Genomic DNA, 16,472 nt, shown 5'->3' on the forward strand with positions numbered 1-16,472 from the left:
GGCATACAGCTTTATGTTCCTGAGGTGTTAGCAGGGCTTTGTTAATGAGCTCAGCATGCTGTTGTTTTAACTGTTGTTTGTGCTGTTAAGATAGGAATGGTTTGTCCAAGTCTTCTTTACTTGAATCAGATTCTACTTACAGTCTTAATTTTCTCTTCTCTAGTATAATGCTTCACCACAGCAGCAGAGAGATATAATAAAGAGTAGAAGTCTGGACAGGAGGCTACAAGAACCAATAATTTTAACAAAATGGAGGCACAGCACAATTGTGTTGGACACCAATGATAAGGTAGGAGCAAATTAAACAGCATGCTGGAGTGCCAGCTGTTTGTGCTGTGTGCAGTGTTTAGTCTAACAGAAGTGAGTGTGCTGGAATTTCTGAGCTCTCACTTTCCTCATACTCTGTTTTATCACTGTGTAACACCCAGCGAAACCAAGGGCTGTTTGATGACTTCACTGATGTTACTTTGTGTGTAAAAGCTCTTTTCTTACAATCCTTGAAGTATTTTAACTAGCATTAGCTGAGTTTGGTGTGTACAGCCTTTTTAATTATAGTTGGGGATCTCCCAATTCAGTTTAGCTTATGGAGTGTAATTAGGGTTTGAATGCAAGACTTGTGGATGTGGGTGAGGTTCTTAGGTAAGGTATAGTGAGATTTCATGCCTGTAGGAAACACCAAGTAAGAATACACTTGAAAGACTGCAGAATTGAAGTAAAAGCTGCACTTGCTAAAGCAGAAAATATGCCTTGAAGGTGTAAATAATAGTGGACTTACCCATTTAATGTCTGTTCCCTTCATCTCCATTGTAATATCTCAAGGAAAGAGGAGAAGCTGTGTGTGGTTCCAGCAGGATTGTAACACTGTGACTGAAGGTCAGAGGATAGTGCTAGAAGTGCTGAAATGCTTGGCTTCCATCCTGTGCAGAGCTTCTGGGTGTTTAGTCTGTGGGTGAGAAATGATAAAAGCTGTTTTATGCCTCTTCCCAGGGCATGTTCTTGCTAGTCTGGTTTGGGCTGGGCAGTAATGGTCCCTGATTAGGCCACCATGGGGACAGAGCCTCTCCCTTGCTTCCCCCCCTCTCCCCCGCCTGTCTCCCTCCAGTTTTGTCTCAGCCATTTCTGCTTGTGCTGGGACGTTCTGCCCATGGATGTGGAGAACTGATAGGAGGTAGTCAGGCCAGAACTGGAATGTGTGTTGTAGAATGGTGGCTTGCTGGTTTCTGTACCTTCGTAGCAGTCTGTCCCAAGATTTGTAACTTTGTAACACCGAAATCCCAGCGCAGACCTCTCAGGATGAGATACCAGGAAAAAGAGTATTGTAAGCTCTGTTTTTCTAAAGCTAAAGGGAAAGATGGAATGAATGTGGACTTGTGAGTATGGAGAAAAGCCTCTTAAGGGGGCAAAACACAGTAGTTAAATGAAAATGGATCTGCTGCCCAGAATGTTATTTGCTTGACCTGTTGTTTCTGAGGCATTTTAATGGCTTTCCTTGTTGAAGTATAGGAGAGTGGGTTTGTCATGAGTTGACTTAGTTCCTCAGGATAGGATTTATTTGATTTGATCTTAAGCTTTTGAGCTGTCAGTTTAGAATATATCATACATGGTGCTGAGGAGGCAGCAGGCTGTACTTGGCTGGAGACTTTGCACCTCTACACATTAGTTTAGCTCCAGTGATTCTGAGGTTCCTCTATTGCTCCTTTCCGCTCCTTGCTCTCCTTACCTATCCTTCTGTACTGAGTGTGTTGTGGCACTGCATGAGAGGCAGCCTAGATGGATTCCTGATAAATTAAAGCTGAGTGGACACTTCTAGCCTCATGTGCAGTCTATTCCTCACGAGTATGAACAGTTCTGTTGGAGACAGCTTAAAATTTTAGCCTCATTTTTAAAGGGAAACCTTTTCTTGGCATAGTATTTAGTTCTGTGTTGGAAGGACCTTTATGTAGTGCTGCACTGAATGAAGAAGCTCTTGTAAAACACTGAGTAAGTGGAGCTGTTGACTTTTCTTTGAGACCCAGTGTTCAAATACCAAGACCTTAAACATGAAAGTGTACAAATGCCTTGTGTAATAACTCCAAGGAATTGTGTATCTGAGTCACCTTTGTGAAGTCTGAGTCAGTAGCTTAAAGTTCCTTCAGCAGCTTCAAAATATGTAGGCAGCATGCAGTTTTTGGTGGTAAAAAGACTGTGCAGTTCATGTAAAGAGCAATGCTAATGTTTTGAGAGAATTAAAAATGTGTAGTGGAGCAATAAATTGGTGTTTTGTGGAAAGGCAACATTTGTTTGATGCACTAATGCACTCATTTTCTTCCAACTGGCAGGCACACTTACATATTTTGCTTTCAATTAGTATATGGAAGGGAAATAGTTCATAGCCACAGATACTGGATTTCTGGTTCCAGAGTTGCTTAGTGTGTGAAAGGTATCTCAGTTCAGAAGGAAATAGAATGATAGACACATCAACCCCTGGGCAGTCTTTTATCTGACTCCTAGGGAAGATAGTTTATTGTTCCCCCCTCCCTGGACAAACAACACAACTCAATTACATGAAAACAGGCCAGTCAAAAGAGTGCTTGAAATATGGCTAAGTGAAAGAATGGATTGCCATGGCTCATCAGAAGTTGAGGATATCATGTTTGAATAATCTTACCCTGAAAGGTTGGACTGGATGATCCTTGAAGTCCCTTCCAACCTGGTGTTCTACATGTACTTGTTAACTCTTGATTGGCTGCGGCACATATCTGTGTGTAGCCATCAGCTGAAAAATTTGAGAAGCAGAGGAGAAAAAAATACTTTCCTGAGATGGACAGTGTTGATTTTCTTCATTTAAACTTTGCTCCCCATCCCCCCCTACAGACATCTGAAATTATGGAACACTGTTGTTGGGATTGTTAGTGTTCTCTGTCTGAAATCAGGGCAGAGAACAAAGCAATCATTAGTTCAGAGGAAACACACATGCCTTTTTTTTTTGGTTTCAGGTGGGCAATTTTTCTGGGTTTCAGGGGTTTAGTACTGTCTTTTGGCCTGTAGTTAACATCTAGTTTAAAACAAACAACCTGAATCTCCAAAAATTTTTGAGCATAAGGAAATTAATGATCATGACTCCTAAAAATTAGTAGAGCTGGTGTATGCTCTTCTACATCTATAACTATTATACTAAGTCTGTATTTACCAACAACACAAAGACATAATCTGATCTTCAGAATCTTGGTAATTTTATGTGGTGCACTCCAAGTATAATAACTTGTGCTTCATAATTTAACAGCAAGCCCCTTAATAAGGATGAAAGCTTTGCTTTAAGCTGATACAGTGTGTATTAACATTTTTTTTCTAAGTGGATATGTGCTAATTAACCCAGTTTGAGTTTAGTAAGCAGGTTTATTTATAACTGAGTGCTTAAAAAAAATTACTATTCCCTTTATTGTATGAGTGTGTGTATATGTAGAGAGAGTATCTTTAGGGTTAAAAAAACCCCAATGAGGGTAAAAAAGACAATAACATACATTATCTATTTGAATTTTCTAGGAATCATCAACTGCTTCCAAGGCTGGTTTTCCTGAAAATGAGTCTTCTCCTTCTTCACCAAAGCATCAAGCCACAGTCAGTATGCAAAGCATTTAAATAGATAAGTAAATGTTGTAGAAACCAGGCTATTCATGATTAGAGAATTGAGGGTAAGCCTGCTTATTGCTGAAAGAGAATAATGGGATCAAACTGTTTGAAGGCTTTACATTTTAGAAGGAATGCATTGCATCCAGCTGTGCTTTCAGAAAAAAAAATGTGAATGCATTTGGTTGCAATACAGCTTGGTGATTAGGTTAAAAATTCCCTGTGGAATAAAATCATAAATCATAGAATGGTTTGGCTTGGAAGAGGACTCCACAGGTCATCTAGTCCAACATCCTGCTGCAGTGAGCAGGGACATCCTCTACTAGATCAGGTTGCCCAGAGCCCTGTTGAGCCTGGATCCCACAGTTTTCTATATGTTAAGGTTCCTCAAGTGGTCCTGAACTTGATCTTCCCTTATGGTGGGAGGCACTTTACCCCACTGGACCATACCTAGTGGTCTGTGATAGACCACATCCACAGGCCTCCCCACATCCACCAGGTGGGTCACCTGATCATAGAAGGAGATCAGGTTGGAGAGGCAGTACCTGCCCCTCCTAAATCCGTGTTGGCTGGACCTGAGCCCTTGGCCATCCTTCAGGTGCACAGGTATTGCCACCAGGATAATCTGCTCCATCATTTCCCCTGGCACTGAGGTCAGGCTGACTGGCCTGGAGTTTCCAGGTTCCTCCATACAGAGTGATACTGCGAATACCGTCTGTCGACTGGGAAATGGACTGAGCAACATGTCCCTGCTCACTGCAGCAGGAGTTGGACTAGATGACCTTTGGAGGTCTCTTCCAACCCAAACCATTCCATGATTCTAATTTCCACAATAAACCAGACCTTGTTTATTAAGCAAGCGTAGTTGATAGCCATACACATTAGCAATTATTGCTGCATGTATTTGAATGTCTTTAAACATGGCTCAGACCTTGAAGAATTAAAATTGTATTTTTGTAGCAGAGCTGACTGCTGCTTGAGATGGTAGAAAACAGTCTGTATTTTCTTCAGCTGTCCTCTGGGATTTAAGTATTACAAACAAACCTGGTCATTTTTGGGTATTTTGATCCTTGTTTTCCAGTTCCTTTTCCCTGATTACATAAATTTTCTCTTTAGTACCCCCTAGTGTTGCTGATAAGTAGGGCTTATTTTTCTGCTGAATTCTTTTTTAGAGCCTACAGGAAGGCTGCAGAGGGAATTTTCACAGGGTGTCTAGCAATAGGACAAGGGGGGATGGTTTGAAGCTGATCAAGAGTAGGTTTAGACTGGATCTTATGAAGAAGTTCTTCAATATGAGGGTGGTGAAACTCTGGAATAGGTTTTCCAGGGAGATTGTGGATGCCAAAATGGATGAGGCTTTGAGCAACTGAGTCTAATTGACAGGTGTCCCTGCCCATGGCAGGAGGGTTGGAGTAGATGGTCTCTGAGGTCCCTTCCAACCTAAGCCATTCTATGATTCCCACTGATGTTCCACTGTGGGTAATTTATTAAAACCCAAATGTGTTTGAGAATGGGTTGCTTACTCAGCTGTGAAAGATGCTGCCAGGCCATTCCACTTACTCAAGCCAGAGGGCTGTCAGAATCTTGCAGTGCATAGGATTGTTAGTAGTGGTCTGCATGGATCCCAAACAAGTTATCTAAAAATGAGCCTTGTTTTAGGGAGGGAAGTGATGTGACTCACTACTTCTATCAAATTCCCAGTTTTAGAATATGGTGTGTCTGTCACTGGCTTGGGAAAGCATTCCAGCCAGTGGGGATACTAAAATGAGTAAGGTGGGCAGTTACCACTGGACTGAGAGAACATCTTAACCACCAGCTAAACATTATTTACCTTGAAAACATGTCTTTTTCTATTTTACATGCTGTGCTTGAGATACATAGGTAAAATGGTTAAGGTTCCTGAAAACATACAGGTCTGTGTCTTTGGTGAGAGGATTGTCACAGTTTCCCAGCACAAACTTTCTCTGTGATACTGAATCATGCAGTTATGAACCATTAACATTTGAGATTGAGGAAAATGCTGAAGAGAACATATCATCTGCTTTCATTTGATCTAGAATTGAGGGCACTTTTGTGATGATAAAACTAATTTGGATCCTTTCCCTTGTTGATTGTTTCAACTAATAGCTCAGTTCTTAAATTAGGAGCTCTGAAAAGCTGCTACTGAAGAGGAATTGGGTTTAAAAAACCCACAAACCAATTTCACATTCCTTTAGCGCCATTCACTGGTAGGACACAGCTGGAGTGACAGGAGAAAATGAAAGAACTGCACCTTCTCTTGAGGGTCACATTGTGTAAATCAATGATTTCCGTTTTTATCCTAGAAGAGTTTTCCAGGCACTCCTTTTGGATTTTACTAGTTTTGCATAGAAACTTGAAATACTCCTTCAAAATAGCTGAAACTGGCCAATACCCTTCTTGATCAGCAGTGTTCTTTTCCCACCATTCACTGATCTCCAATTTTTTTACAGAGGCATAGCAATATAAATTATTTTGATCAACAAGACACAACTACATAGTTTAAAATTCTAATATTTTGCTTGGAGGAAGGAGAGAGAAGGAGATTAAAAAAAAGCACATCAAAGAAATGTTTCCCTCATCAGCTTTTGAAATTAATGTTAATAATTTTATGCATTTCTACCATGTTTTATTTAAAGCATGCAGCTCTGTTAAAATAACCTGGAAATATTTTGTCAGAGAGTTTAGGCTGTTTGTCAGCCATCTCCTTTTTTTTTTGTTTGTTCTTTGGGTTGTTTTGAGTAAAGGACAAAGGAAAATGTGCTGTGAAACACCTCATCATAAATTTACAGTTAAAATTGCCACTGTCTTAATGCCACAAATGATTTAGTTGCTTCTTCAAAGAACCTAGGCCTGGAAGAAGGGAAGCTTTTTACCCTCTGAATGGTAAATGCGTGGGTTCCCAGAGGAATTTTTGCTTTTGCTGATCTCTCCATATTTAAATATGCTTAAGACAGTTTCTTGTAGTTATAACATGGGCAAAGATGGCTCCCTGCCAGGCATTGGTCATTTGGGGGATTGAATTCAGTGCTGTGATGGCTATGGGAGCAGATTTTCTTTTCAGTGTGTCATGTCTCACTCCATCTTACAGGGTCAAGAGAAGTATGGGTTACTGAATGTGACAAAAATCACAGAAAATGGGAAGAAAGTTCGGTAAGTCTTGGGTTTCTGGAATTACATGGGCTTAAGGGTTTGTGTAAGGGATCTGACTTCTGTGTTAGGGCAGCACATTGGAGTTTGCAGTTTCTTGTTTTTCATCTAAATTTGCCTTAGAGGCTTTCCCGTAGGGCATAGCATTTCCTTATCCTGAAGTACATGTGCCTCCCAGTGTGCTAAAGATGATGGATTTTTAGAGTCAGAGGCTCGTGCAAGCCAGGGTTCATTGGAATGGGCTGCCCGGGGAGGTGGTGGAGTTACCATCACTGGAGGTGTTTAGGAAGAGACTTTATGGGGTGCTTGGTGCCATGGTTTAGTTGATTAGATGGTGTTGGATGATGGGTTGGACCCAGTGATCTCGAAGGTCTCTTACAACCTGGTCCATCCCATCCCATCCCATCCCATCCCATCCCATCCCATCCCATCCCATCCCATCCCATCCCATCCCATCCCATCCCATCCCACAGAAGGCAGTGATTTCATGAAGGTGCACTGATGAGAAACACCTTTTTAAAATTGGATTAAACTATTTATTTAAGAGAAGATCTGTGTAGGGTTTGGCCTGCCTTGCTCCTTAGCTAGAGTTGGTGTGAGAAGGGCTTTCAGACTTCATCTCCCTCAATTTCCAAGCAGTGCACGTCACATACTCCCTAATTCTTCTTTCATTCTGCTTGTGAAGGGTTTGAAGCAGAATGTATCACCCAAGGTTGCTCTCCCTGTAGGTGATGAATGACCTAATTTCTAGCTTGCTTTCTGTGCCTCACAGGCAGGCATTTACATTATAAATCATAAAATATAATCAAGTAATGCTCTCTAACTTACATTTTTGGTGTTTTGCAAAGAGTTAGTGTTAAATACTGCATAAGTGTGGCACATCCTCAGATGTCATTTAGGTTTACTTTTAAAAAGGTAAAAGTGGAAAAAAAAAATGAGGTTAATTTTGATCATTTAATCTTTCAGTGATATTTAGTTCAGTGTTTCCCAGACTTTTGATACATGAAGAATGCTTTTCCTGAGGATTAAATAGTCAGCACCCAGTTGATGCTACAGAGCCACTCTGACCTAGATGGGCAGCACATCTGTCCATCTGTGGAACCCAGTTTGGTTCCACAGAGCTGCTCCTAAGAGCTTTGTAGGAAAAGGTGGCCAGTGGCTCAGGTAAACTGCTGCTGATGTGGGATGTCACATAAATGGTGACATTTATGTTGCATTTTTTGGAAGCATTGATCTGGATTACTGCACTGCTGTAAAGAGAGATGCAACATGGCCATCTTGTCACTATGAGAGCTGTTGGATAACCACTCCTGTTTGGGCAATAGGAATAGCTTATCAGGGCTTGCCAAGGCTTCTTTCTTTAACCTCAGGAGGACAGGTACTCAGGCATAAAAGCAAATACTCAGACAGCTGGAACAACTCATTTATTCTTCCCCTGCATTTTTTTTTAATGTGTAGTGAATATTTCATTGCCAGTGTAAATGAGCTTGTTAAATAAATGAGGGACACTTGCATCCCAGTTAGAAGTGATCAATCAGTTTCCAAATTATGCAGTGCTTTGGCATAATCTACTAAGAACACAGCAGGCTGAGCATTCCAGATTAGCCCCTTTGAAATTATAATTGTATGGTGGTTCTTCTGGTGAACTGCTTCCACTACTAATTAGCTTTTGTTTGATTTAGACTTTGATGGTCAGGCTTGGGACTGTTAACATATGTTCCCTTCTACAAGTATGATGGCAATTAAGACTTAACTGATGGCACTAATGAGTGTATATATGGTTAAATATATTAACATCTAGGTCAGCTGGGCAACAGCAATCAGCAGCTTAAATATCCTCCTTCAAAATCAATTTATCTTATGTTTGTTTACAAATATTTACAGGAAGAATTGGATGTCATCCTGGGCAGTGTTACAAGGTTCATCACTGCTGTTCACTAAAACCCAAGGAAGTGGAACTGGCTGGGTAAGCTCGGGAGCAACCCCCACCCTCATTAAATGCTAATCACATAAAGCACAATAAATGAAAGACCTCTTATTTTTAGGGCTTAAATACCAATATGTATTTATAATTTAGAAAAAATTAAATGTCAGTGAGCAGGAAAACAGTTTAATAGGACAATTATAATGTAGAATGAGAAGAAAGCCAGTTGTACCTTCTTACATTTCAGGTTTTTTGTGCCAGGCCAAATATTTCTGTGTTCCTTACTAACGTGTTTGTCGAAACAGTTTGTTTTTACCATTCTTGGATAAATTGTTTTTCATAAACTTCAGGTGATTTTGAATGTGACATGTAATTAAATAGTCTGTTGTTTGCTTGTTGAATTGGACTCTTTGAATAATGTAGCATTGTTTGTCTTATCATTTAGTCTTTGCCTTGTTGGTTTCCATATTTTGTTTTATGTCTACATAGTGCATGACAAATATTTGTATTTTGGTGTCTGGTGAAGAGCTGGAGAGAAACATGACAGTAAAGATGATGATTCCTCCTTTTTTTTTGGTGTCACTCCTAGTTCAGTATCTTTATAATTAAACTGGCTATATTTATCCAGCTATGTTCCCATATTAATAGGTACAGAAAGGATTCTTTATCTTGGTTTGCTTACCTATTTATGGAGGTCTGGCACTAAATTGTGTCCATCTCCTGTAGGAGCTGAAGAGAGGTCAGATTCAGTATTTGTTATTCCAGTGTGTTATGTGAATTCCACCCAAACTGCATCTTAGAGATACATGCTGTCTTGCTGTGCTTTGCTCATCTGCTGCCACACTTCTTTTTGGGTAGTGAATTGTATGGACAATTCTCTTCTAAAGCATGAAGTTCATTGCAGAGCTGTAAACATATTCCTCACCTCTCCATTTATGTTGCTGTAGAAGGGATAGTTTGGAGAAAAAAAGAGAAAGAGGATGGATAAATAACATTTGGAGTAGTAGAGAATGGAAAAAGATAGTCAAGCAGAAGGAAAAGAAAAGGAAAGGAAAAAGAGTAAAGGCATGGGCTAAGGTAAATAAGTGTCTGGTAGGGAGTGGACTTGGTGAATTCTGCAGTCTACTTTTATGGCAAAGGATCCAAAAAGTGCTTTAGTTTTATAGCTATAAATATCCATGTTTGGAAAGCAAAACTTGACTTTAGCTACTAAAACTCTCAATCCAAATGCAGCTCAAGCCCCCATTATTTTAACTGTGTGCTGACATCATTAAAACACAGAGTGTTAAATTAAGATCCTGTTTATGAATGTAGGGCACTGTTATGAGTGTATATGTGCCCAAGTGAATACCCATGCAAGATAATAATGCAATTTTCTTTATTGATCTCTTATGATCTCTAAGGTCCCTTCCAACCTAAGTCATTCTATGAGTCTGTTGCTTAAGGATGCTAGAGTAAGTTGTGCTACACCCCCTAAATAGAGTCATTGGGTGGGGACATAAATTCTTCTCATAATTTAAGTGGAGCAAAGGTGTCACAGTTAACAATATTTCTGTGCAATGTAGTGTATGTACTGTCAAGTTTTGGAGCAGGGTCAGCAAAATAAATATCAACAGTATGACAGAATAAAGTGAAGCTGGAAATATGAAGTGAGACTTTATCTAAGGACTCTGTGTTGTATGACTGCATACTCAGAGTTTGCTTTGTAAATATGTAATTAAATATTCAGCACACACTCTCTTTACTCTCTGTAGGAGATTTTTTTGGGGTGTTAAAAATCCTACCTCACCTCTCAAACTTTGATCCATCTCAGTATCTAAGAAGGTGTGAAGTCAAGTCTAGCAGTTTGACATAAGAATTTCTTCTTTATCATATGAAAATATTCGGCTCAGCATTCGTCTAGTGATTGATATTATCCATATTTATGTTTTTGTTGTGCATTGTTTTGTGACTTCATCACTTCTCTTCCTTTTTCTCATCAAGTCATTTTGCCAAGGGAGCTCAATTCCTGAGCTCTTGCTCTCGCTGCTTTCTTCTTGGAAAAATGCTCTCAGCCGTCGACCTGCTGTCACCTATGTAAACTCTGCCCAAGTTTCAGCTGTCACTGTATGTGTTCTCGTTGCATGCCTCTTGTCACTCTCAGGCTATTTGCCACTAACCTTGAAAGTAAATTTGAATTTCTCCAAGGTTTAAGTTTTGTCACTTGGTGCAACACCATGTGTATCCTGTTTGCTGTTTTCTGAAAGTCACCCAAGGTGCAACTTAACACAAGTGCATTGCAGTGATCCTGTAAGTGTTCTAATGGAACAAAGTAGAAAGATTACCTGGTTTTTCTCACTTGCCAGTTTGCCTATTTGAACCACTAGTGTCTTGACTAATAAACAGCATGATTCTCTCAGTTTCTTAACAGATACTTATATCTAATGCTTTCTAACACAACTAATTTAGGATGTTTGTAAAGTGCCTGTGATGCCTTTTAGATACAATGATGTATATGTTGTTGGTGAAGTCTTACTATATTTGGAATACCCAAAAAGGTAAATGTTATGTAGAAAGAGCTGAAAGGAAAAGAGCTCAAGGATGTTCTGGCTGTGTGCCACCTACAGAAAGCTGCTGTAAATTTGTAGGGCTTTTTAGATAAAAATAATGTAAGCATTTGTAGTTAGTCATGTTTTGAAGTGTAGATGCCAAGCATAGCACTGTTGCTTATCAGAAACTGGTATGTTAGTAGCTAATGTTGCAGCTTGTGGCTCAAGGTGAGTGAGGAGGAATATAGATAATGGTTACTAGTGATAGAAGAAACAAACAGGCTTGCCTGCTTGTATCATTTAGCTTTAATTTTGCTTTCTCAGCACTCATCAAATGAAAGCTTTCATGGAATAAATTATGTGCTGAAGATGTTGAAAGGAATGTTTTGATAATCTGAGTTCTTCAGGATTTTAAAATATTGGTGATAAGAGTTTGATGTCTTGGCTTGTATTTGCTGGAGTGGAGAGAGCAGTGTGGTTTGAGTTTAGCTAGGATTCCTGAGACTTCTAGAATGACCATTTTGACAGTACCTTTATATTTTTCCATAGAAGGGTGAGAAACTACAGGCTTATTCAATTAACCTCATGCTAAGAATGATACAACTGCCTTTTCTTTGTCAAATTCATTGCTGTGTATATGGAAGCCTGGAGCAGATAACCTGTACACTTCTGTATCCTTTAAAGTGCTACTTCCCTTAAGGGTATCTGGATTTTTCACCAATACAAATTTTCACAGCAATTTGTATTTTCAGCTATTAAAAGGAGGTGTCTCTTCTGGTGTGAGGGATTTGTAATGGCTACTGCCAAGTTCTATCAATGGGGCTTCATAAAACACAGCAAAAGTTAACTGGTTAGGATTCATCTGTCAGCCTTCTGCAAGAGGCACGTGTCCTCAGTGGCAGTAAACCAGAAAGGGGTAAACTTCTCAAACATCCAGGAAATAAATGCTCTTCAAGATTCATCTGGAAATACTTCAGTTTGCTGTGCTGTACCACTGTGATTATAACCAAGGATGGTCTATGTACCTTAATACAGTTTAATCAGTATTGCACAGCTGATTATGTAGGAGCTCAGATGAATATCATGAAAAGCCTTTGGAATGCAAATACTCCTATCAAAATCTGGTTTCAAAACACTTGTATCATTTTTCTATGACAATAAGGATATATTTTATTATGTATTAAAGCTGTAAGTTCTGAAGCTTCACTACCAGCCACATTAGCTTTGTTGCTGCAGCCCACTCATGGGTGAAGAAGACCTGGAGTTAGTGTTCTACCCAACTCTAAGCAGAAAAAGAATTATGAGAATGGCAGGTGTCATTTGTGCATCCAGAGTCTTGCAGTTCTGTTTCCAGAGGATGCTGGAATATATCACAATACAGACTGCATGACTTGGCCTGTGGAGGCTTCCAGGACTTGGAGAAAACTCCTGAAAAGGCCTTCTATTACTTATGTCAGCATATTACTTGTCAGCACACATCTCGAGGCAGTCCTTAAGCTACACAGCATCTACTCTGTCTAAAGCAAAACCATCTTTATCTTTCAAAAAGCACAAGTTATCTCTGCCATCTAACTAGCATAAGCACATCCTAAAACTAGCTGTCAGAAGTGACTCTTCGTATTTAGGACAGCTGGCAGCACCATGTATAAACCTCTCTCTCCTTCTGTCTCTCACTGCTGCCCTTTCCAAACTTCCCTAACAGCTCAAAAGTGAAATCCAATAGCAATAAGGTGCCTGCTTGGTAAGAGCCCAACTTACCTGGCCAGGGCTGAGTTGGTAGCACAATCTGTTTTGAAAAGGCAGACTTTATGTCTAGGTGGCAGCAGATACTAAAGGAAAAGGTTTTCTTTTTATTGCTTTCAACAGAAACTGCTTGCTTCAGGAGGGTTTGGTTGCTCTTAGCTAACATTTGTATGCAGAGCATCTGAGCTGCCTGGTACAGGCCTTGCTCCTGGAACCTTTCAAGGAGGGAAGTGGCTGCTGGCATCTTGTTTTCATACAGCCAGCAGCAGAAAAGAATCTTGACAGGAAAGCTCACAAGAGAGCCTGCATGCTAAAATTTAAAATTTCCTGGAATAAAGAAGTTAAGTTTGTGATGAGTATATAATATATTGGTATCTCAGAGGAGCTTTGAGGAGAGGGCTGGATTATTTGCATAGGTTTCCCCACCCTTGGATCCCAAAGAGCAGTTTGGGCACTGTGTGTATGAAGGAATGGGAGACTTCTTGCTTATCTTCTGGGTTTTGGCTTGTTTTGTGCTATGCTGAATTAAGTCAGGCTAAAAAAGATAGGTAGGGTACAAAGATGTTTGAGGTAGCACTGCAGTCTGTCAGGTGGGGAGTTCATCAAGCTAATACTGTATTGGAGGGCTTTCCTTTTGGTCATAACAGCAGTGACTGTTCTGTAGTTGTTTGATGACCTGCAGCACAGCCCTGTGCTTTGCAAGAGCCATAATGGCCCCAAGGTTGTTCCTGTGGAGTCCACTGCAGAGCTAGGCCTCTCTCTAAAGCTCTGCTATAATTAACAAGAGAGGTTCTTGGATGAGGTATCTGAGAATTAAGTTAGGAAGTGGAAGGGTTTTTTTCCTCTTTTTTTTTCAAGTACTTGTTGGCATTGGATAAATTAGAACTATTCCCTTCTTCTGATATTTCACAAGTAAAATGAAGATGCTACTTTCCATTCAACACTTAATTGCCCTTAGGGCTCAGGGCAAAGCAGATTTTCCAGTGGTAAACAGCCTTTCTGAAACACAATTAGCATTAATTAACATCCATGCTGGGGATTTAATCAAAAGCAGTGGATTAGTTCTGTTTTCTGCACTATTTTTTCTCCTCTTGGATATGGCTGTTCTTGCACAGGATGGAAACTTATGCTTGCAGCATAAAGCTTGTCCTGGGGCTTCTGTACCCCAGAGCTGTCACACAAGCAGCCTTCACACATCAAAGGCTTTTAGAAGAAATGAAAAAGAACCTCACTGCTGGAGCAGATGCCAGAAGCTTCCCATAGTACTACAGCACTGAATTTCTGTGCTACAACCAAGTGGCTTCCCCTGTTCTGTGTTTTTAGTTGCTATCCTCACAGTTAGAGCTTTCTGTCTCTGTGGGTCACTGAATTGGTTTCCCTGAGGAATGATATTTCAAAGCTGTATCCTGTAGGTTTAAACCCTAGCAAAACCACTTCATTTTAAAAAAAAAAAATGGTGGTACCTAATATAAATGTAAAAGTAGTAGATAAAAATAGCTCCCTGATGTTTTTCTCCGAACTCTTTGCAGGGTTACTTGGGGGTTGAATACTATTTCCACATCCCCCCCACCCACCCAATTACTTCAGTTATTTGCAGTTTGTATATTAGCTAGACAGTGAAATTCAGTTCTGTTTGCTTGCTAAGATGTGCTCCAGTATTGGAATGGAATAGAAGCACTATGGAAAAAACCACCATAAAATAATGTATACAAAATGTGTCTGTTACAGAAGTGCTCTTTGAGTGCAGGAGGGGTATGATTCTTACCTAGCAAAGCTCTTTCTGGTTTGATTTTGGTTTTGTTACAACCATTGATTACCTGACAGAATGGGGTTTGGTTTGTTGTTTGGGGTTTGGTTTGGTTTTGTTTTCCTCAGTTACTTATTAGCCACTTCTGATTAAAACTTTGAGCCAGCTTGACTAACTGAAGCTCCAATCAAATGCTCTGTGGACTTGTACCATTTGTGATAGGAAAAAGCTCTGCTGGAATCTGGTTGACATGTAAAAGTATGGAGTTGTAAGGGATTTAAGCTGAGCAGCTTTTAATAGGCGTGACTACAGGGTGGTTTTGTGTGGTTTTTGTTCAGGTTTTGTTTTCCTGCTGTCAGGCCTGTTGATTTGTGGCAAAGTACTTTCTCTGGGTTAGGTTACATAGACTCTAAATGATGTATGTTACAGTTACAGGCTTGCAAAACTGTGCACCTTTTAGGAGTTTCTTTGGTCTGAAGTTTGTCATAATTGTTCCTATTTTTTCCCCTTTTTTTTTTCCAGAAGTTTGGTGTCAATCAGTCTAAGCCAGAATTCACAGTGGATCTCAAAGGGGCATTGATTGACTGGGCCTCAAAGGACAAATCCAGCAAAAAGAATGTTATTGAGGTGAACTACTTTTATTTCAATGTGGAATTGTGTGTAATTTACTGACTTAAGAAATTTTCTCTAAACTTAAAATAAAACAACCATTGTTTTCTTCCTGCTTATAAATAGATATATCTTAGTACCTCTGGGGAAACCTAATAGCATCTTCCCTGTACGTGAAGGGGGCCTGCAAGAGGGCCGCAGAGGGACTGCGGCCTGCAGGGATAGGATGAGGGGCAATGGTTGGAATTTAGAGAAGAGCAGGTTTAGACTGGAGGTTAGAAACAAGTTCTGCACCATCATGGTGGTGGAATTCTGCAACAGGTTGCCCAGGGAGGCCCCATCCCTGGAGCTATCCAAGGCTCTGAGCAGTCTGAATTAGTGGAGGATGTCCCTGCTGACTGCAGGGGGATTGGAACTAGATGACCTTTGGAGGTCCCTTCCAACCCAAACCATTCTATGATTTTCCATGCAAGAAATGTCCCTTTTTAACATCTGTATGGGATATGCTTTTAAATGTTAAGCAGATTTATTTACTCTTCTCACTGCCAAGTGTTCCTGAGTGGCTATATATTATCTAAAAGTTATGCCAGGGAGATGTTTGCTTTCATTTAGGTGATTTAATTTTTGAATTCTAGTGTGTGTGTGTCCATTCTGATGCTATCTGGTTGTATTTCTTTACAGCTAAAAACCCGCCAAGGGATTGAGCTCTTAATTCAATCTGATAACGACGGCTTTATTAATGAATGGTACAAAGTTCTTAATTACACCATCAACAATCAGGTATGGATTTGAATTGTGAAGGCTCTTTTCTCAGGGCAATGTTGGTTAGCAAAATAAACTGCTGCAAGGACTGCCACTGTTTCACATGCATCGTCATTTGTTGATTTTTCTGGCACGTGGGCAGGAGGTTGAGGATATGGCAGCTCCTGGTGGTGAGAAGTGAAATAAAATTAATAGTGGCAATGGAAGAAGGATGCTCCACTGGATTAAGGACCAGGAGATATGGGCTGACTTCCAGCTCAGAAATGAGCTTCCTTCTCTGACCAAATACTTGTTTTGTCTCAGTGACCTGAGAGGCTGTGGCAGAGTGGGAGTAAAGGAAGAAGGACAGCCAAGGGAGTGCTTCATAACATACATTAATCAGCAT

General features: G+C 40.1%; 1 protein-coding gene across 8 annotated transcripts in view; it reads left to right on the forward strand.

Annotated features, from left to right (window-relative positions):
- Window positions 1-16,472, forward strand: part of ARHGAP12 (Rho GTPase activating protein 12) — a 91,035-nt gene that overhangs the window by 64,130 nt on the left and 10,433 nt on the right. For 5 of the 8 annotated variants that reach the window (XM_054171344.1, XM_054171343.1, XM_054171346.1 and 2 more), the window contains 6 exons: window positions 164-289; window positions 3,523-3,597; window positions 6,716-6,777; window positions 8,659-8,740; window positions 15,239-15,343; window positions 16,007-16,105. In XM_054171344.1, coding sequence (XP_054027319.1) covers window positions 164-289; window positions 3,523-3,597; window positions 6,716-6,777; window positions 8,659-8,740; window positions 15,239-15,343; window positions 16,007-16,105 — 549 coding nt within the window. The remainder of the gene's footprint in view (window positions 1-163; window positions 290-3,522; window positions 3,598-6,715; window positions 6,778-8,658; window positions 8,741-15,238; window positions 15,344-16,006; window positions 16,106-16,472) is intronic. The other 3 variants (XM_054171345.1, XM_054171348.1, XM_054171351.1) reach the window with 2 other exon arrangements.

This window comes from Dryobates pubescens, chromosome 21 (assembly GCF_014839835.1).
Source record: "Dryobates pubescens isolate bDryPub1 chromosome 21, bDryPub1.pri, whole genome shotgun sequence".
Taxonomy (NCBI): domain Eukaryota; kingdom Metazoa; phylum Chordata; class Aves; order Piciformes; family Picidae; genus Dryobates; species Dryobates pubescens.